Genomic DNA, 21,280 nt, shown 5'->3' on the forward strand with positions numbered 1-21,280 from the left:
CTACACTCCGTCTGTCGCAAGTCATTCAGTATTGTTATTATCTGTCCTCCTGTTCAACATTTCAGACAGATTCTTCTACATCCACAGGTCATTCACATCTCAGCCACGACAGGTGATCTTTGTCACGTTATAGCTACAGAAACAAAAAGAGGACAATTCTTTTCCATCCCATAATGTATTTATTTTTGAGAGCTCAGTCACATTTACAGGAGGTGGTATCACCATGGTTCATTGCGTTCCCTGCTGAAAATTCCAGCGTAAACCAGCCTTAGCTGGTCACGCTGGTTTAAGCTGTGTTTTTGACACTTAGTTGGACAACCAGTTGACCAGCCTATACAGTCGGATAGTCCACCAGTTCGACCACCTGCTTACTCTACCAGCGTAACCAGCTTTGTCCAGCTAGAGGTCAGCTTTGACGATGCCACAGACCAGCTATGACCAGCTACAAGTGTCAAAAACACATCTTAAACCGTCTTAAACTATCTTAGAATCCCAGCTGGTCTTAGCTGGAACGTTCAGCAGGGTTATACACACCAATTATCAATTTGCCCGGGACTGCACTTCAAACACAAGTAAATGAGCACAGTCTGTTGAGAAGGGTGTTCACAAGAAACAGATCCAACACCCTTAGCCTCTCCCCAGAGTTGCTACAGAGGGCTGGTTTGACTGGCAGTGCCAGAACCACATTCAATTATACAGAACTCACCACATTTACAATCCACATCCAGTCAAAATGAAGGAAAGGTAAAGAGGTAAAAATTGGATTAGTAACATTTGCCTTTTAATTCACGAGACAGGCCTTGAGCAGATTAAAAGGGGGCTTTGTGCCCTTGCTGTAACAGTGAAAGTTTTTTTGTATTTATATTTTGTACAGATATACAAAACACACACGCATCTTTAACAGAAGCCGTGTTTTCTTCACACTGGAGCCTTGTAAAGCCGGTCTCCGGTCTTGATGCTATGTTTCCTTTAGGTCGTTGGTTGGGCCTCATATCTGCTGCATTGGTCTCAAGTTTGGAGACACCTGTTCCGCAATAATATGACCACGGGGGTTAGGAAATCCACGTAAAAAATATCAAAGACTTTAAAGTATTACAAATACATTGATACAAAAGCATTAAAAAGGGCAATTATTTTGCAGTGTTATTGACATGCTCAACGACACACTGACTGCAAACAGAGGTGCATTCAAATTCAGCGAACAAGGCGAACGTTTGCAAACTATTTCAAATTGTTTTCTGTTAGCTTTGTGTTCGTTGCAAACATAAGCGAACGGTCTGAAAAGGTAGTTTGCGGCGAACAAAAATGGACGCTGGACTGAGGGAAATGTGTTCCCAGATGGGTATTTCAATTGAAGATGCTGTTAAGTGTGATTAGTTTTTTCAATAATGTTATTGCTAACGCTAGCCAATGTTATTATTGTTTGCTGGCTAGCTATTGTTTTTTATCATCGATGATCACGGAAGCGGCTGTGAGTACAAACGCTCTCGTCGCCATGTCTGTGTATATTTAATGCAAACAAGTAGGAACGTTCTTAAAAAGCCGTTCAAATTTAACCGTTCAGAGAAAACATGTTCACCACGAAGGTTCGCCTCTGTTCGCTGAATTTGAACGCACCTCAGGACATTCCCACAGAAGGCAAATCCTAGCCCAGAGCGCAAGAACGCTGAACATGCTGAACGCGCTGAACGCCACTTTATTCAGAGAACTGCACGCCGCTGCGTGACCTGCCCACTGCGCCCAAATGCTAAAACCCCCACGCTCACCTCAAACTCCGCGCCCGTGCACGCCCTGATGTCATCCGGCGTCAGCCCCTCCCAGATCTCGATGAGGGTGAGGCCTTTGCTTTTGTCCACGTCGAAGACGGCCTGCGCACAGAGAGGAAGGAGAGGCGACAGAGGGACAGAGCCAGAGAGAGACGAGGATGGTGACGCATCAGGAATGCGAATCGAACCTCCGATCGACGCCACGGTCCCTCAGGCACCGCCCGGGCCACCTCCTGAACCTTTCCGTTTTAAAACGGGTGAGGTTTCGGACGGCCTTTCACACGCAGTGACAGAACATCACATTTAAAAATACATTTCTTTCGATTGTTCTATTCAACACAGACTAGACTGAAGACAAACTGAGGAAACGTGGTAGCCATGTCAAACAGCAATCGTATTAATAGTGATTTCTTGTCACAGAAGATGGCGGCTGTTTATATCATGAAGCTCAAAGAAAGCTAATTTAGGGACATGCTGGGAGTTTAAATTGTGCTTTTAAAAATCAGACAATAGCCCTCTTTAACAGAACTGCATGATGGTTAATGTATTTTTGCCTATTTATTTAAATGCTGGTTCATTTGGTATAGAGGTGTGGTCTGGTTCTTAAAGCAACACAGAAGGTTAATATATAATCAATTTTAAGGTTAATTTTTAAAAAAAATAACAGGAACTACAAGTCATGAAAAAACAATCACCGCAAAGAATGACTGCAATGACTGACTTTGTGATTTGTGTTCTGAGAAACGTGTGTCACCGATACACACAATCGCATAAATAATGAGGGGGCGGGTTTTTCGCCGCTCAGAGCTAAGTGAGAACGTGCAGAGGAGAGGCCACACCTTCTCGGTGATGATGCGGTCCACGCACTGCTTCCCAGTCAGTGGCAGGGCGCATTTCTCCAGGATCTTGTGTTTGCCGCCCTGAAGGCAACGAGACGACACGTAAAGAACGCGGTCAATAAAACAATCTGCCATGCCCCGCCTGCAGCGTCATACAGTCTGCTGTGAAATAATGTGAAGCGGTGCGATGGGATCTGATGAGGTGTGATTTAATGTAGTTTGGCATGATGCAGCGCGATGTAGTTGGCTATAATATAATCTACTGTGATGTGGTAAAAATTTAATCGTGATATAGCTTGATGTAGTGTGATGTAATGTTATGCAGCGCGATATAATGTGATACAGTTTGATGCAATGCAATACAGTGTGATGCAATACGATACAGCATGATAATGTAGTGATGTAATGTGATTTATTATGATATAATATGATGCAGTATGATGTAATGTAAAGCCAAGACGATCCATATAAGGGCACAATGCTAGTCATTCATTCTGATGAGAGATTCATTTTAATCAATTACAGCCACAGCAGCATTAATCCTAAAAGGGGTAAATCTAATTAACGGCCCCAAATGAGGCTCCACATTTCCAGTCAGGGAGTAATTAATTAAAATCTTAAAAACCTTGATCTGGCCTTTACAGCCTTAGGGCTTCAATTCATCACATTCTCCCCTGATCGAGTAACCACGGCAACTCGGCAAGAGACTTAACCTCGTCGCAGCCGAGACAAGGTTCAGTCACCCAATGTGAACAGTGGCACGCACGAGCGTAATACAAAACCCACCCCAAATCTGACTACAATTCCCATGAACCAATGAATCTGTGCGCTTGGATGAATTCATGATCAAAAGGTTTTCTGACATCTTTATATATATATATATATATATATATATGAATATATTTATGTATACCTCAACCCTGCCCCCGTCCTTAGATCCCTCATCACCCCCCCTCACCACGGTAGCGCTCGCTGGGGTTTCGGGGCCTCGTGGATAAAGATGGCGTACGCCGCTGTTCTTAAAGCGCTCACCTTGGCGGAATGTTCCATGGTGACGACCACTTTGGTCGCGGCGCTGGCGACCAGGTCCATGGCTCCGCCCATTCCCTTCACCATCTTTCCCTGCGGACGACACGAGGGCTCGTGAAAGGGGAGGTTCCGTCGCCCGCGGGAAAGCCACTGCTTCTCGTGGAAGTGCTTCGGTCGCCTTTCAAAGCCGCACCGGAAACCCATCGGCGCTGTACGCCAAGCTCGCTAGATTTCTCAGACGAATCCCCAGATTTACCATCGTACCCCCTGGGTTTACCCCTTTCACTGACTCCCCTACTCCTTGCAGTGAAGTCAGTCTTTGCGTGAAGAAAACGGCTCCATTTTGTGCACGTGCTGTTTATACTGTGACTGGAAGGAGCGTAAAGCATTCCTGACTCAAATAGCATTCTCTACTCTCTGTTCTCTATGACAGTTCTTGAGCAGTCAAGTACATCAATCATACATGTCAGTGGTAATGGAAGGGCTCACATTGTGTGCAGTGTGCGAGTTTCGCATGTGAGAGTCTGCAGTAGGTGTACAGTGAGAGTATCAGGAGTGATGCACAATGTCGCTTCTTTCAAGTAAACCGCATTGGAAATGGACAAGGTCGCACGCGAACAGAACAATTTAACTTGAGCCGTAAAAAGGCAGAGACAATTAGAGGGGAAAATGCGACGTACAGAAAAGAGCAACTTAGACAATGCACCCCTTTTCGTGCCAAAGCGATTCCATGGCAACAAATCTCTTATTTTCCTCGAGCATTTCACAGATTGGCACACTCTAGCAGCTAAAGGAGGAGGGGAGCAAGGGATAGCAAGGGATTTCTTTCTGCACTCTATCCATCTTTCTCTCACTTCCTTTCTTTCTCATCCTTTATTCCGGATGAGGGGAAGGGGCGGAGAACAGGCATGGGAGCTGGGTGCTTATTGATATTTCATAGATTCTGAGAGGCTAAAAGACTGATTAAAGGATGGAAATCTATAAACCGTGCAGTGGTTTCACTCTGGTCAGTGAACTTATACAGCTGCCAGACTGTGGCTTTCTATCATAAATACAGCACACGGCATGAGCTATATGTTATATCCATGTAATATGCTGACTGTAAGTCAGAAATGTGAAACTTGTAGACGCAGTTTCCAAGGCGACAACGCCTCGATCCTGAGAGGGACCAGCGATGAGGGGGACGTCTGAGCCTTTAGCCCAGATCGGTCAGTGTGCGGTGATCCTATCAATGCTCATTCCAACCCTATTCTTAATAGTTAATACTCACATAAACACTAATGCTAGTGTTTATGCCCACAATAGCCCTAACGCTAATCCTCAGGCTAATGCTAATGGTAATACTGACGACATCGCAGGCAACTTGGCCTCGTACCGGGATCATCCAGTTAGCCAGATCTCCGTATCTGGACACCTGCATGGCCCCCAGCATTGTCAGGTTAATGTGGCCCCTGGAGAGAAAGGCGAAAAGAGAGGAATTGTTGTCACAGTCTTGAATCAGTTCTCTTTCAATCAGTTCTCATTGAATCAGCTCTCATTGATTCCTGAGGACCATGTTACCTGGAACAGAATCCGTTAATATGAAAACAACCTTCACACCATTGTCTCTTACCGTAAACCACCTGAAACAACCAACAAGGGCCAGTTGTGCCTTACCACAAACCGCTTATAACAAATACCCTTACAAAGCTGCTTCCAACCTTGCCTCCGTCAGCTTCCCGAGTTGTGTTTGCATTTCAGTACAGTGCATGCCTCCTTGCTAAGGGAGCGATACTTAGACAGAAATGATTAGCCTGCAAGGCCGGCTGGCAGGTAATTACTGTTTTCCACCCATTTTACGACGCCCAGAAAACATGCCAGACTAATTCAATAGGAGAGCAGGAGAACTGAAGAGCACTTGGAGGCCCTCAGATTTATAAATCCAAAGCTATCGTACACCTGCTGCTCTTAAACCCTCAAACAGGAAATAAAACACCTTCACTCCATCTGTCTGTCTCACTTCTTTATCACCATCCTACCTTTCTATATCCTTTCAGGAATCTTTTCATATCACCATTTAAGGTGTCAGGGAATAATTCACTAATTTGTCCTGCCTTGGCCCAACTGGGGTTTTCTTTCTGTTTTTTATTTGTTTCTGGAAAATGTCCACATGTATAAAACGGATATCACCACAAAAACACAAAAACAAATGTTGAACAAATGCTGAATTTAAAGTTTTTTCAAAAGAAATGCTGTTTGAGCAAAGCAACTGACTACAAAACAGTGACATTGACACTAAATTGAAGCTGGATGAAGACAGAATTTGTTTTCACCCCTAATCATGGAGAAATTCTCCATCCTTGTACTTTTTCCCAGATCACACAGAAATTCCCCATCCAAGCACTCACCCCCGGATCATAGCGAATGACTCGTCGCTGGAGAAGTAAGAGGCACCAGGAAGCACAGTGACCGTTTCTTTACCTGCAAGCATTCCACAAACAGAGTAAACCTATAAACTGCAACTGCGAAATGTGTTCAGCTTTACTTCATTTTCTGTAAATAGTCGAGACACATAAAACCAGATACAAGCTGTTTGTATGTGGTTTATATCTGATGCAATTGTCAGCCATCTTGGAAGTGTTGGTTCTCATTGGTTAATGTCATTGCCATGCGTTTACCATGATCCTTCATGTTTCGATACCCAGTACGCATGCTCTGAATCGCTAAAGCCCCATATTCAAACATGGCACCCTCCACAATTTGGCTTCATGTGCCATGAGCAGCTCCTATAGAAATCCATGGAACCAGTAAGCAGAAGCTGTCTCCAGTTCTTATATATCTTGATGCACAGAGCACACAGGGTTCATTCACAGTTCAGAAGTCCGTCACACGAAAGCTCAGATAAGATGTGACAGGGTTTTTCCTTGTGAATGCACAGGATAAACAATGACAAGACTAATTTTTCCCCACCATCCCTACAGATGCTTAAGCGAGCTGGCTTATCTACACAGGAAACCTACCCGCGTTGATGAGGTCCGCATCCACCTCATCTTCAGTGGGGTAGGGACCCTGAGACACACAGAGACGCACTGTGATGACATCATCGTTCACTGAACCGACTCATACGAGATGACATCACTCACTACCCCAACCCAAATGGGACAGCGTCCTCATTCGCCGATGACACATTGTTAAAATGTATGATGTCACAACAGAAATCACGATATCTGAATGCTGAGGCAACACTTACCAGTCCCAGAATGCCGTTCTCACTCTGCAGGTGGACGGTGATGTTGGGCGAGATGAAGTTGCTGGCCAACATGGGGATCCCGATGCCGAGGTTGGCTGAGGGTTTAGCGGTCAAGGTGCTAACGTGTGCAAACATACATGCTACACATGTTCCAAAACAACGCTATATAGAGCTGTTCCTTACAAAACACATAGCTGTCCTTTATTGAGTTTGTCAATGCTGGGATCCAGACTAAATTCTATATTCACTAAGCATCTCAGGGTAGAAAGTGCTGATCCAGGACCAGCTTTGCTTCAGGCTCATAATGGGTAAGGCTATAAGGCTTTAATTGGTAAGATATAATGGGTAAAGCTACCATACAGACTGGGGAAACTTGATCCTAGGTTAGCGCTCCTACACTGGGTCCAGGTCCACCATTTTATCCAACTGATTTTAATAAAATCGCTTGTAAAGTACGTCCACCTAATGCAGTTTCATTTCAAAGCAGGCCTCTCTATTTTAATTTGGGTTGAAAAAAGGGGGCGTCCCGGCAGGATACCGTACATCCCGTCCTCGAACTCCAGCGCGGCTCGGCGAATGATTCGTTCCCGCACCAGGTCCGATTCCTTCTTGGGTTTGGGTTTCTGGGCCTGGTCCTTCTGAACCGTGCGCTTCTGCAGAGGAAGGCCGAGTGTCAGGCCTGGTAATAGCATGGGGTACAGCACCCCTTTGAAAGAATCTGAAAAACCACTGGACTCAACTGAATTTAACCGGACTGAACTGGACTGGACTGGCCCAGATTTAAATTTTGAATGGCTTGGGTCACAATACCCATTTTTGAAAGCTAAAGTTCTTCCTGACTGTGCTAAGCCACTTTCTGTAAAAACTGATGTTAGCTTAAATATATTTTTTAAAATCAACGTTAAGATTTAACGCTGCCTGCAACAAAATAAAACAACACTGACAGAGTACATTTTACTCTGGTAGAGTACATTTGATCCCTATTGTCCCCTTTTGGACTCATATAAACTGTTTTGAGCTGAAGTAAGAGGGAGCAGTTGAGACAGTTTAACCTTGCCTGCCGTGGACAGGGAGAGGACACACATCCCAGTGTCACGGTGGCTGAGCAGCAGGTGAAGACAGGACAGACCTGCTGACTCTGCCCGACAACAGCATGACTCCTAATGACATCACTGATTACCGACTGGGCGGTGGGGGGCGGGGGGCGGGGGGCGGGGGCTTTGGGGCGTTTCAGTACCACATACGTGAGAGCAGCAGCTGAACAGAGAATCGAATCAATAAGTGCTGAACGCCTCCCCTCCCAAGAGAAGAAAACCTAATCAATCTGTCTGTTGCCTGCCAGATAGGGATGTGACCTGTGTACAGGTTTCAGACAGCCATATGTTTTCAGGGATGTGACCTGTGTACATTTCCATAGCAAGTGTGTGTATGGACTGGTCCACAGAAGCAGCAAGTTACATCAACCCAAAAGTTGTAGAGTGAATGTAGCTGTAATTAGCATCGGGGATACGCAGTATATGAAATCATGCAGCAGCCGTAGCACAATGACGTCTCAAACAACAGGAAGTGACTGCGGTCTCTTCAGGTGCACTGACCTCAATCCTCTTCTGGTAGCTACCTCCAGTCACAATGCGGTCCACGTAGATACTCGGGATGTGTATGTTCTCTTCAGCAAATGTCCCCACGTTGACCACCTCTTCTACCTGAGGGAGCACCAATGAGAAAGAATTACTTAAGAGTGGGGGAGGGGATTAAGTCAATGTGAGCCAATCCAATCACACAACTGGAAGAAGCAGATGACAGCACAACATTAAAAATGTATGAAAGCAGTATGATATCATTTATCTCACATATGATATACTACCTGTGGGATATGATGTGATACCTGGGGGCATGATATAATGCCTGTGAGGCATTATGTAATTCTAGTGAGTTATAACTGCGGGGTATGGCATCATTTCTGTGGGGCATGATGTAATTCTTGTGGGGCGTAATTCTAGTGGGTTATATAATGCCTGTATAATATGATATAATGTTTATGGAATGTGGCATAATGCAGCGAGGTCGTTGGGTTTATATCCTCTTATTTCACATAGTGGAGTGTTTCTATTATATCTATATCTATCTATATCTGCTATGGTATGTTATTAGCATGTAGATGTCCGTGCGACTAAGGGAGAAGCAGCCGGTGCTCTGAGACAGCACAGAGCGGCTGGGCCAGAGGGCCGGCTCGGACCGAATCGATACCCAATCAGCTTGCACCTCGGGGCCGTCAGCGCGGACCAGAGCTGTCGCAACGGAAGAGCCAGAGGCCACGCCATTGTGCTTCGATAATGCGATCCGAGCGCCTCGCCGTGAATCAACCCTCTTCCTTTCCCCCCCCACAATGCACCAGGGCGCACGCCGCATCTACGATAACGGGAATCAGAGACCTCGGGTCTGGGCAATGGCCGGTTGCCTGGCAACGGTCCAGCCGTTCCGCTAATTCTAGGATTCCTGTTCCGAGCGGAGCCGGTCTGAATGCTAACTGCCGCCTTGGGAGAGGCCATCGAAGAAAACGCACAATTCTGCACGAGCACACTCTGTCATGTGATTGTTTTTTTCCTGTAAGGACATTGCTGCCCTTGCTTCCACCACTACTGTCGTCCATTTTAAACTAAAAATAAATATGACAAGACTATAAACCGAACGATCAATCAATTCACTAAGAGCCTGCGTGTTGTTGGTAAATACAAAGTAGTGAACAGATGGCGAGCGGTTTCAAATTGACATTGTGATAGCGAACATAAATCAGTTTGAAAAATCCCTTTCAGCCCTTTGTTTTCAAATTATCTGTGACAAACAAACTATATTTTCAAACTTACTGTTTCATTTTCTAGTAAATAATTAATTTTAAAATACCGGTAGCCTTTCCTAGTAAATAAATACATGTTAGTTTATTGAAACAGCTGGTTAATGATTACTCAGCCTGGAGTATCTGAATATTTACACAGAGAATTTGTGTGTTGCTGGTGTAAAATCCAAGTCAGAGGAACAAAGCATTTTTTGATGTACAGTATCGTATGGATCAATGCATCACTGTATTTTATATTTTATGTGTTCAGTCTACATTAGTGCTGTTCGGGGTTCAGTTCCCATTTTAAATGAAGACACGTTAGTTTAAAGGCAAGTTGATTCTGCAGTAATCAGCAAGATTTATACCGAACTCAGCAAGTGAATCTCACTTTCAAAGTAAGTGTGTGCGTGTGGGTGTGTGTGTGTGTGGCACAGGCACACACTCAGGCATGCACACACACGTGGACACACACATGCACGCACGGACGCACACGCAAGCACACACACACATGTGCATGCACACGTACACACACACGCACGCCATTGACCAATTATAACCATGTCGTAACCAGCATTTGATTCACCCCACAACAATTGGGATAAACAACAAACTTCAGTTTCTTTGGCTAAAAATGTCAAACGACAACACTGTAAATTGTTTTGGTTAGCCAGGCACTCAAAGGCAGATACCATCAGAGACCATTTTTTCTGTCCTTCAGCACTGTCCCTCTGTAATACTCCCTGTAGTCATTACCCAACCTGGCAACCTATGCTGTGCATAGATTCTGATCTGCGCTACCGTATGTGGCAAGCTGACGCATACTTAATCCAAACCCCACGATCTGAGACACACTAGCACACCTTCTGTGAAAAAACAGAACATGAAGATGCATGTAGAGCTCCAGGCAACAGGCATGTTCCAAATAGGCGACATAGCTCAGGAGGTAAGACCGATTGTCTGGCAGTCGGAGGGTTGCTGGTTCAAACCCCGCCCTGGGCATGTCGAAGTGTTCTTGAGCAAGACACCTAACCCCTAACTGCTCTGGCGAATGAGAGGCATCAATTGTAAAGCGCTTTGGATAAAAGCACTATATAAATGCAGTCCATTTACCAAATAAGGGGTTTGCACGACTCAGTACGCACAAAAGAGGAATATCCTCACTCTTAACCGGGATATTGGCTTGAATAATTGAATTAAAAAGAGAATATTACTTGTGCATATAAACTTAGTGGCGAAGTCACTAAGTCACCTCTATGTTAAAAACCACGCACACCACACCACACGATCACAAACCTCCACAACTGTGACTTTGGCTGCCTTGCACATCGGCTGATTGAAATTTCTGGCCGTTTTTCTGCAACAAAAAAGAAAGAAAGAAAGAAAGAAAGTCAAAGGTGCCAGGGCACAGACTCTTACCCTTTTCCTGGAAAATGTTTGGCGCTAATATCACTTCCAGTGGCCAGTGGTTATTAGTGGTTGCCTGGGACCCTGAAGTTCAACTGCACTAACGAGAATGGTAAGTCTTAATGGTAGGCAAACACTGCCTTCTGGTGGTCAAACATAATCTTTGCCTACACACTTTTTTTTTTCTTTTTTTTGAAGATTCTGGTAGATGTTACTGCGTGGTCTTCCATTTGAATACAGGCAAATGCAGACTTCAGCATATGGTTGTACATACATGATTTGTTCATACATGAGTTGGAAGCTTCAATGGTATTACAAGATTAAGTGAGTAGTACAGATTAAGAATGAACTACAGTGACTTAGCATGATATACAGTAGCAGTGCAGGGATTCAGTGTATGGCTGCATTAACCATGACAAATAGCCCAATCAGATACCATAAGACGCTTGATGATTTTCACCTGAAGATAATGTTTCCGGCCCGGTCCGCTTTCCAGGCCTTGATCAGGGCGAAGTCGCCGGTGATCGCGCGCTCCATGACATAATTTCGGCCATTGAACTCCTGCACCTGCGTGCAGCGATGACATCACGGGGATCAGGGCATTTTGCGTGAAAACGTGCTCGTGGGAAAATGAGCATAAAGAGTGCACACGCGTGGGCGCAGGGTGACCCTGTTTCAGCAGAGGGGTCGCGTGGGGAATGAAACATAGTTAGACAGTGGTAAGTAGGTAGTGGTGTTAGGTAGTGGTTTGGGCGTAGGATAGTTTGGGTACTCAGTGGGGTGTAGGGTTATGGTTAGGTAATGGTTTTGGTGTAGGACTGTTTGGGTACTCAGTGGGGTGTAGGGTTATGGTTAGGTAATGGTTTTGGTGTAGGATTGTTTGGGTACTCAGTGGGGTGTAGGGTTATGGTTAGGTAATGGTTTTGGTGTAGGACTGTTTGAGTATTCAGTGGGGTGTAGGGTTATGGTTAGGCAATGGTTTTGGTGTAGGACTGTTTGGGACTCAGTGGGGTGGAGAGTTAGCATTAGGTAATGGCTGGAGTGTAGGATAGTTTGGGTACTCAGTGGGGTGTAGGGTTAGGGTTAGGTAGCGTTTTGGGTGTAGGACTGTTTAGGCAGTGCATCACCCGTAGCTCTGCTCACCTCTCTCTTCTCGCTGGCGATGGCCACGCTGCCATCTTTGTTGTATTTGATGGGCGTGCCCCCCTCCTGGATTAGGGTGCCAAACCCTGTGGCTGTGAAGAAGGCGGGAACGCCTGCACCCCCCGCCCGAACCCTTTCTGCCAACGTGCCCTGCAGGAAACACCCTCACATTCAGAGTGTGTGTGTGTGTACGTGTGTGCACGTGTGTGTGTGTACACGCATGTGTGTGTGTGTGTGTACATGTGTGTACGTGTGTGTGTGTGTACACGCATGTGTGTGTGTGTTATTCACTCTCACCTGTGGTGTGAGCTCCACCTCCAGCTCCCCAGCCAGGTACTGTCTCTCAAACTCCATGTTCTCCCCAACATAGGATGAGATCATGCGTTTAATCTGCTTGGACTGAAGGAGCAGACCCAGCCCAAAATTATCCACCCTGTGAGAGCACACACACGATTAGAGATAATCATTAGCACAAAGCAATCAACACTGCAACAGAGAAATTCCATATCCACCCTGATATACCTCAGTGCCAGAGGAAAATGGAGTTTTCCTAAATCCAGCGGCAGAACCTCAGTGAAAGTTTCACTCTTTTGATCACTGCTCCACAATGCTGCTCTGTCCACTGATCCACTCTCCTGCTCTGACACTGCTCCACACTGCTGCTCTAACCACTGCTCCACTCTCCTCTTCTGATCACTGCTCCACAATGCTGCTCTGTCCACTGATCCATTCTCCTGCTCTAACCACTGCTCTACACTGCTGCTCTGACCACTGCTCCACAATGCTGCTCTAACCACTGATCCACTCTCCTCTTCTGATCACTGCTCCACAATGCTGCTCTGTCCACTGATCCATTCTCCTGCTCTAACCAGTGCTCTACACTGCTGCTCTGACCACTGCTCCACAATGCTGCTTTAACCACTGATCCACACTGCTGCTCTGACCACTGCTCCACATTGCTGCTCTGACACTGCTCCACACTGCTGTTCTGATCACTGCGCCACAGTGCTGCTCTGACCACTGCTCCACAATGCTGCTCTGTCCACTGATCCACTCTCCTGCTCTAACCACTGCTCTACACTGCTGCTCTGACCACTGCTCCACAATGCTGCTCTAACCACTGATCCACACTGCTGCTCTGACCACTGCTCCACATTGCTGCTCTGACACTGCTCCACATTGCTGTTCTGATCACTGCGCCACAGTGCTGCTCTGACCACTGTTCCACAATCCTGCTCTGACCACCGCTCCACATTGCTGCTCTGACCACTGCTCCACATTGCTGATCTAATCACTGCTCCACATTGCAGGTCTGACCACTGCTCCACATTGCTGGTCTGACAACTGCTCTGCATTTGCCGATCTGACCACTGCTCCACATTGCTGGTCTGACAACTGCTCTGCATTTGACGATCTGACCACTGCTCCACATTGCTGATCTGACAACTGCTCCATATTGCTGATCTGACCACTGCTCCACACAGCTTCTCTGACCACTGTTCCACATTGCTGCTCTGACCACTGCTCCACATTGCTGCTCTGACCACTGGTTCACTTTCCTTGCTCCAACCACTGCCTCATAATGCTATTATGACCACTGCTCCACAATTCTGGTCTTGTCATTGTTACATGCTGCACTGCAATGCCGAAATAAAAGCCGTCATACACTGAAACACAGATGACCATTATCACAGAGAGTGCATCATGTGCATTTTCAAAAACAGCTTTCTTGTGCAAACAAGGAAAGTGGGTCAAAGGGATGTTAGCCTAGCCTTCATCGTGTCATTCCATCGATGAACTCTGAGTCTTGTGCCATCACTTTTAAACTTTGACCACTTCATGCCTGCCAAACACATAGCATTGATTTTTTTTGAGCATGTTTGAAACCGTTTTACTTTTTAAAATTTTTTTGCACAATGGGTCCTTTTCCATAAAGTACTACCATCATTTTCCATCCATTCAGGAATTTAACTCCTGAAGATTATCTGGATTATTTTTCATTTTTAAATCTCAGTTTAAATAAAAACATGATTTGTGGTTTTCATTACAGATCATTACTGCCATTTAGCAGACATTCTTATCCAGAGCGACTTACACAACTTTTGCATCCATTCATACTGCTGGATATATACTGAAGCAATGCAGGTTAAGTACCTTGCTCAAGGGCACAACGGCAGTGTCTAACCCAGGAATGGAACCAGCGACTGTTATGTTACAAGAGCAGTTCCTTACCGGTTATACAACACTGCCACCCAAACTACAAATATTACAACTGCATAATGACTGGAGCTTTTTATTCTCCGGCTATATATATATCAGTTAATGCATAACATGTTCCTTCAGGGTTCTTCCCTGTAAGAAACCACTCAAATCGAACAACCAAAAGCTTGCGGCCACAGCCAGTGGCAGCTTACGCACCAGTACAGGTGTGAATTACACAGGCGGACCTCACTGACAGTCCCCACTTTCCACTGCCACTCACAAGCTCTGCAGCCAATCAGCTTCTGATCACAGGCTCTGGGTTCTGCCCCCTGAGCGGGAAGCGTACGCACGGGACCATGTTCTCCAATCAGAACCCTTCAATTATGTGAACGCGGCTGCTCGAAAAGCCAAAATCCAAATGCAAATGTATTTGCTCTACCGGACTGACCAGTAGGGCTCTCAACTGGCCTGAGAGGATTAGCCAATCACATACCAAGTCATGAGTTCAAAGGTCATGGTGAGGATATCAGATAACCACAACTTTCCTTTAATCATCCATTTCATGTTGTGTGCTTTTTACTTTTGCTTTTCTGCACGATAGTAAAATGCTTTGTGTTCATGGCTGCTTGTATGCGAGTCTCCTCGGATAAAGAACTCAGTGACCCAGCCAAATTGGAACAGGGGGATCACTCCGAGCTGCGTTCTCTAACCTTTGCCCTGATTCGCCACTCTTCACAGTGACCACTTGTGATGGGACCCGACACTGAGGTCATTTCTGTCAAACCCAGGCACCATGTTAGTACAACTAGCGCTATCAGTTCTCCTCTCTCCTTCATTAGAAATGTGTCATTTGAACATCAGAATAGACTATTTATTCTTTTGTAAAAAAGCACTGTTTAGATGTTCCTTTCAACGTAAAAATGACTTTTTCTCTGATATCATTTAATCGTCTGCTTAATGAAAACAGGGTCAGAGCACACTGTGTTTTGTAATCGAGATGGGAATATACATTATACAAATTATATGAAACAGCAGCTATATGCAACAGCGTAGTACAGTGAGCTAAAATTTGGCAGGACACGGAACAGTATGGCACACATGGTAAAAATGTCTTGGTCTACTCTAGGAAAAGGATTTGGAATTGACCCTCTCGGGAGGTTGTGTACCAGCACACACAGTCCCTATGGGTCACCAAATCCAGACAGTATGAAACAAGGCTGATGACATCATCATTATGAGGCAAACTCTGCACAGCTCTGTTAGATACATTGGGAATCTGGATTTAAAGTCAACTCTGTGCTGCTCTTTGCTTGTCTGTCTCTCTCCCTGTCTCTGTCTCACTTTCTCTATCTGTAACACACAAACACGCACGTGCACATGCACATGCACACACACACATGCATGCACGCACACACACATGCACACACACACACACAAACATGCTTGTGCATGCACACAAGCATATGCACACGCACACACACACACATGCTCACATGCACATGCAGGTACTCACACACACTCTTACCCAGCATTGTTGCTGACCGCAGTGATTTTCTTCACCCCTGTCTTCAGTAAGCTGTTGATTAGATTCTCTGGAATTCCACACAAACCAAAACCTGGAAGAAACAATCAGGAGGAGGAAACAGAGTTAAATAGAGAGCGAGGCTTCAGTAATTTCTAAAACTAATTCTATTAATTTCTGTGTAATGCAGATTATTTAAATTCAAAGGTAGTCTTCAGACAAGTATCATGCAAAAACAGCGGGGCATAACGTAAACACATAAGAGGTAAGACAGTGGAAAGGGTGCAGTGACAAGACAAAAAGGGTGTAGTTATAAAAGGGTGTAGTAAAAGGGTGTAGTTATAAAAGGGTGTAAAAGGGTGTAGTAAAAGGGTGTAGTTATAAAAGGGTGTAAAATGGTGTAGTAAAAGGGTGTAGTTATAAAAGGGTGTAGTAAAAGGGTGTAGCTCACCTCCCACCAACAGCGTGGCTCCGTCAGGGATGTCCCTCACAGCCTCTGTGGGGTCGCTGAAGAACTTCACTCCTCTGTTGCTGGAGGTGGAGAAATAGCAGCCACATGCCTGGGGAATAAAATGCTGAATATAAACAGTGCATCTCAAACGGTCCTGGGTCTCCCCTATGTACGCTGCTTTAATTATAGCTGTCTCCTGCACAATTAAGGCAGTGGAACGTATGTGTTTAAGTTCTTTCAGAAGTTTTTTACTTTAACTTGTTAGCACAATGTAGTTTCGGCCAGTTATCATTTGCTTTATCTTTGAATTCTTCATTATCTACCAAATAGGTACTTTCAGGGGTCAGGTGTGCACACTTTCACCAGTTAGGAATGTGTGATTCACCTCAATCTCTAATTAGGTCAGTTAATTAAAAAAAAAAAATAAACCTATTTTTATGTAACTGGTTGCAAAATAGCATAACGTGAAAATGAGATTTTTATCCTTCACGGCGTGCATAGTACCTCAAAACATGAAAATCGCATAATTAGGAAAAATGATCAACTTGTTCAAATTCTGGGGATTGCAACTGTAGTTGGAATGAAAACACACAGGGGATGCCTTGGGACTGAGTCTGAGAACCACGGACATAAAATAGAATAAAGAAGGACGTGGGCTTATAAGTCTGGAACTTGTAGTTCCATTTGGACAAACACCTGTATCATGTTAGATGCAGATACCACAGTGAAGACACAACAAAGAGCAAGAGCAAGAGAAACAGCTGAGGAAGAGCAGGCTCTGTGCAGAACATTCCAGCAAATATTTATGTATCTGAAAATGTTGAAATACAACCAGCAGTGAACTGCAGCCCATCAAGCTTCACTTTAAATTACAGTCGATTTTTATTTTATTTTATTTATTTTTTTACATAGCTGGGAATTGATACAAAAAAAGTGCACAAAAAACATATCCTGCGCAGTGTTTTTTTAACCTGTCCTCTGTGTGACTACAGGATGAAAGGTATGGTGTTGTGAAAGAAGAGAAAACACTATGTGGCAATGTCCAGAGCCAGGATGGCTATTTAAACAGCAGGTCAATAAGATAACACACAGAGATGCAGCCATCCCACATCTATCAGACAGACCTAAAAGTGTTACACCACAGTTTCACCGTATCGGACTACAGGCAGATGAACCACGTTAGGCGAGTTGTTAAGGAGTTTTGGTTGGAAGTTCCTCTGGTTCCTCTGGTTAACGTGACACAAGTTCCCTCCGGTCGCTGCGTACATTGTACTGTGCAGTGCAGGCACTGGCTCCTAGTAAAGGCTTTGGCTATAGTGCTCCTTGTGCAGATGTGGGTGGCACAGCTGTTACTCAAGTCCCAGTTAGCCTTTTCAAATTAGGAAGAGAAAAGCCAAACATGTTTTTTTTACACATGAGTCACATAGGCATAACTGTGCAAAAGATTGGCTAGCCATACAGTGGAATTTACTTTTGTTTACGATATTAAATGTTGGGTAGTTCAGTTAAATGCACACTTATTCATTATAGATGGGCTTTCTTGATGATACTGCAATTTTGCCTATCTGAGACTAGCATTGACGTTCTCCACTGTCCTAAGCTGTCCTGGATAAGTCTCTTAAGAAATCGCAGTGACACAATACAGGAGATCAGGAATCACAGTGCGCAATGGTGTGATCCATTCAACCTCAGCAGCCCTGATTTTAAAAAATGACCTTTCTGGATCTCTCCACAGCGTTACTGCTGGGAGCCACAGAATGGCCGGTGTGCCCTGATCCTGCTCTCAAAGGCTCCACACCGGTCCGTCCAGCGTCTCACAGCTCCATTCAGCAGCACTCTTCAGTCCACCTGCTGTTAACTTGATTTCATTGAACTGTACTGTCTGACCACATCGTAGCTTAAAAGTACGAAAATCGCCCCACATTTGTAACTCATACTATCACGTGTAATAATGCTACTTATGTTCATTGCTGTAGTAATCTCACTGAACACATCTCGATTTGTTTCCATTAGTTATACATTAATACGTTTTAAGAATCTGCGTTGTGCTCTGCAAAACCAGCTTTTCACCATCATCCTGGTGACCTTGGAGACAATGACACTGCAACTGAACTATGCATTCGGGAAAGGAAAAAAACAGAAATGGCTGCATATGCTCTCTTTCAAGATAACGATTAAAAGATAGGAACTCTGTATTGACACACCAAATTGTTGTACTGACAGAGAGCAAATGTCCAATTGCATGCACAAGTAAAGACGATTGATTTTAAAATAGAAAACAGAATGACAAGCAGTCAGGAGTATGAACGCCAATTGACATTAAACGGGAGTACTCTTCCTACCTATTTCATCAGGAATATTTGGCCAAAATTTTATGACATGTCAGGCAGGGCATTACATGTGTTCTCGGAATTTCTGTGTGTGTGTGTGTGTGTGTGGGTGTGTGTATGAGTGTATGTGTGTCTGGAATTTGGGACCAAATGTTATCTATTAAGTGTTGAATTAACACTTGACATTTTACGGCATATCAACATTTATGTAAACCGCATCAAACGCGTTACATTCACTGGTATATGTTTTCGTACTACGTATTATTGGGAATCATGAAATACAGAAAATGGATTGATAACAGTTCACTTCATTTTGAAACTTAAGTGCTGTATGCGATTTAATGTAACTAAAACTCATCCACACGAGATTGCGGATAACCCAGTGTTGTCAGGATATCAGCAAAATCCAGATATATTTTCGTCATAATTATAATGCAGATATATGTGCTTGCGAGCAATTGCGTCTTTCACAGAACGATTACTATTTCTATTTCCTATTATTAAACTCTGACCTAGTCTTAAAACTGTCTTGCAAGCCACTAAAGAGCTGCAACATTAAACGGTTTGCTATATATGAAATTCACGAAGCTAGGTATATTTCGCGAAGTATATTACATTGATTACCCACCTGGTTCACTGATTTTGTGGTGATCTTAAATCTGCGGGTTATAGTTCTGTAGACTTTTTCCGATCTTGACAATACTTTCCAGGTCGCCATTCTCAGGAGCAGCCGATTGTATATGAAATCGCGTGGTGATGCTGTCAAGCTCGTGCGTAAATCTGGACCATGCCGGTATCACCGTCCTGTGATTGACAGTTAAGGGAGAGGGGGAGGGCTGTCCAGAGGACTCTCACAGCTGATTACATTTAAGCCCTCTCTTAGCCAATGGCGTGCGCGCGGAAGGTGCACACTCAGTAGAATGTCTAGTGTCAATTGAACTCCACGTGTACGATGTAATTTAACACTGAACAAGTTAGTGGATATATAACCCGGACCTGTTTGTTCGTGTGTTTATTCTTACAGCCGTGAACAAATCAGAGGTGACGATTAATATGCAGACCTGTCAATGCAATGACCATCCAGAATGGCCGCTGTCCACAGGTTTTTGTGGTTTCTTTTTAGTCAGCAACTCGTATATCCTTGGATAAGCCAACCAATTACTCAGCACGTAATTGCTGAAATGCATCAAAGAATCTGGAGACACTGTTCCTTCCAGGTTTGGAGTTGGAGACCTTTGACTCGCTGTTATAAAAAATTTGAACATTTGTCAACAAATTTAAGTTGTACCCTTGCCCTAAAATTAATTTTGATGGTAAACGGGTCTGTCCATCATTAATATGCCCCAAAATATCAGCATTTGCAACGTAGTCATTTTGTGGATATCTGCTCCCATCCTGGAAAGAATCTGCTTTAGTGATGTCACAGTGATTTGATGACTTTGACGCATGGAATGCGATGCATGGTTTTTTGATGACGCAATTAGTCCATATCGCTTTGAATCTGAGTACACCATTGAGAAGCTACAAGAGGCCATGGCAACACACAGTTTCTGTAGATGACTCTGATACCCATGCTATGGATAGGAGTTACTGACCAAAATGGAGTCGACAGATGTGCTGTGCATCACCTGCCACAAAGCAGGCAGCTTTTTAAGAGAGAAGTTATTAAGACAGCTATTTAGAGTTATTCAGACATCTAAACTGAGTGTGAAAAAGTGGCAAGTTTGGGTTGGTTACGATGGGGGTGTTGTAGCCCATTTACAGGTATGGGAGGTGTGTTTGGTTTGTTTGTGGGGGTGTTTGGCTATCATAGAGGGGGTTTTGAATTGTAATTTTACGGTTGTACGGCAGGTTTAAGGCCGGTCAGAGTAAGTGTTTTTCACGTTCAAATATTTTATTGAAAAAAATTTTTTTACACAAAATGAGTGTCATAATTCTTTGATAAAGAAAAAAGGAAGCTGTTAAAAACACCATTGTACAGTCTTTATACGGCCACCAGAGGGCATCAAAACAGAACCAACGGTATTTCAGAAAAACAAACTACTTTTGAGTTTCGCAATAGCTTAAGTCCCGCGACATATCTTGCATGTTTTTAGACAGCTGTACAAAATAGTTTAAACTCCAATACTTTGCAGTCATTCTGACATTGAGCAACTGCAACAAGAGTGCATATTAAAGTTAACATTATGACAATTCAGACGTCAGAACGTTATGCAGAACGTTACGACAATCTGGAAGTGATTTTCATCTTACTCTGTATAAAACAGCCCTAAATGATTTAAAGATGTCTTCTGGATTCTAATGCTTGCCATTCATTTTTGTTTTTTGCAGTATGGAACCAGACTGTATGAGAAAGAAGGAAGTGATCACAGTAAAAAAAAAAATCGGTAATAGTTCCGAAGGAAATAGTCAATTGTCTAGCAATATTTCAGCTCTTCAAAATCACCAAATCTTAAACAAATTGTGCCAGTTAAAATGTTTAAAGGAAGGTAATGTTCACTGTTACTAGTGTGTTTCTGTAGTCTAGTT

At 44.1% G+C, this 21,280-nt stretch overlaps 1 protein-coding gene across 1 annotated transcript; it reads right to left on the bottom strand.

Annotated features, from left to right (window-relative positions):
• Positions 1–156: 156 nt before the first annotated feature.
• Positions 157–19,608, bottom strand: LOC135239421 (succinyl-CoA:3-ketoacid coenzyme A transferase 1, mitochondrial-like). The gene is made up of 17 exons (XM_064308061.1): positions 19,380–19,608; positions 16,422–16,530; positions 15,974–16,064; positions 12,544–12,679; positions 12,247–12,396; positions 11,564–11,670; positions 10,993–11,053; positions 8,459–8,566; positions 7,402–7,516; positions 6,864–6,958; positions 6,634–6,682; positions 6,022–6,094; positions 5,010–5,085; positions 3,638–3,727; positions 2,606–2,686; positions 1,767–1,868; positions 157–1,024 (listed from the first exon to the last, which is right to left on the bottom strand). Exons 1-17 carry the CDS (start codon positions 19,467–19,469, stop codon positions 989–991), a joined length of 1,569 nt encoding a protein of 522 aa, XP_064164131.1. The 5' UTR covers positions 19,470–19,608; the 3' UTR covers positions 157–988.
• Between the last annotated feature and the right edge of the window lie 1,672 nt (positions 19,609–21,280).

The sequence above is a fragment of the Anguilla rostrata genome, chromosome 14 (genome assembly GCF_018555375.3).
Source record: "Anguilla rostrata isolate EN2019 chromosome 14, ASM1855537v3, whole genome shotgun sequence".
Classification (NCBI taxonomy): Eukaryota; Metazoa; Chordata; class Actinopteri; order Anguilliformes; family Anguillidae; genus Anguilla; species Anguilla rostrata.

Excerpts from the sequence above, each read along its gene's own strand:
- LOC135239421 (XM_064308061.1), bottom strand. The coding sequence starts at position 19,469 with ATGGCGACCTGGAAAGTATTGTCAAGATCGGAAAAAGTCTACAGAACT. Across the intron at positions 6,683-6,863 it reads AGAACGGCATTCTGGGACTG|GGTCCCTACCCCACTGAAGA; the intron begins GTAAGTGTTGCC and ends TGTGTGTCTCAG. Across the intron at positions 6,095-6,633 it reads TGCGGACCTCATCAACGCGG|GTAAAGAAACGGTCACTGTG; the intron begins GTAGGTTTCCTG and ends GAATGCTTGCAG.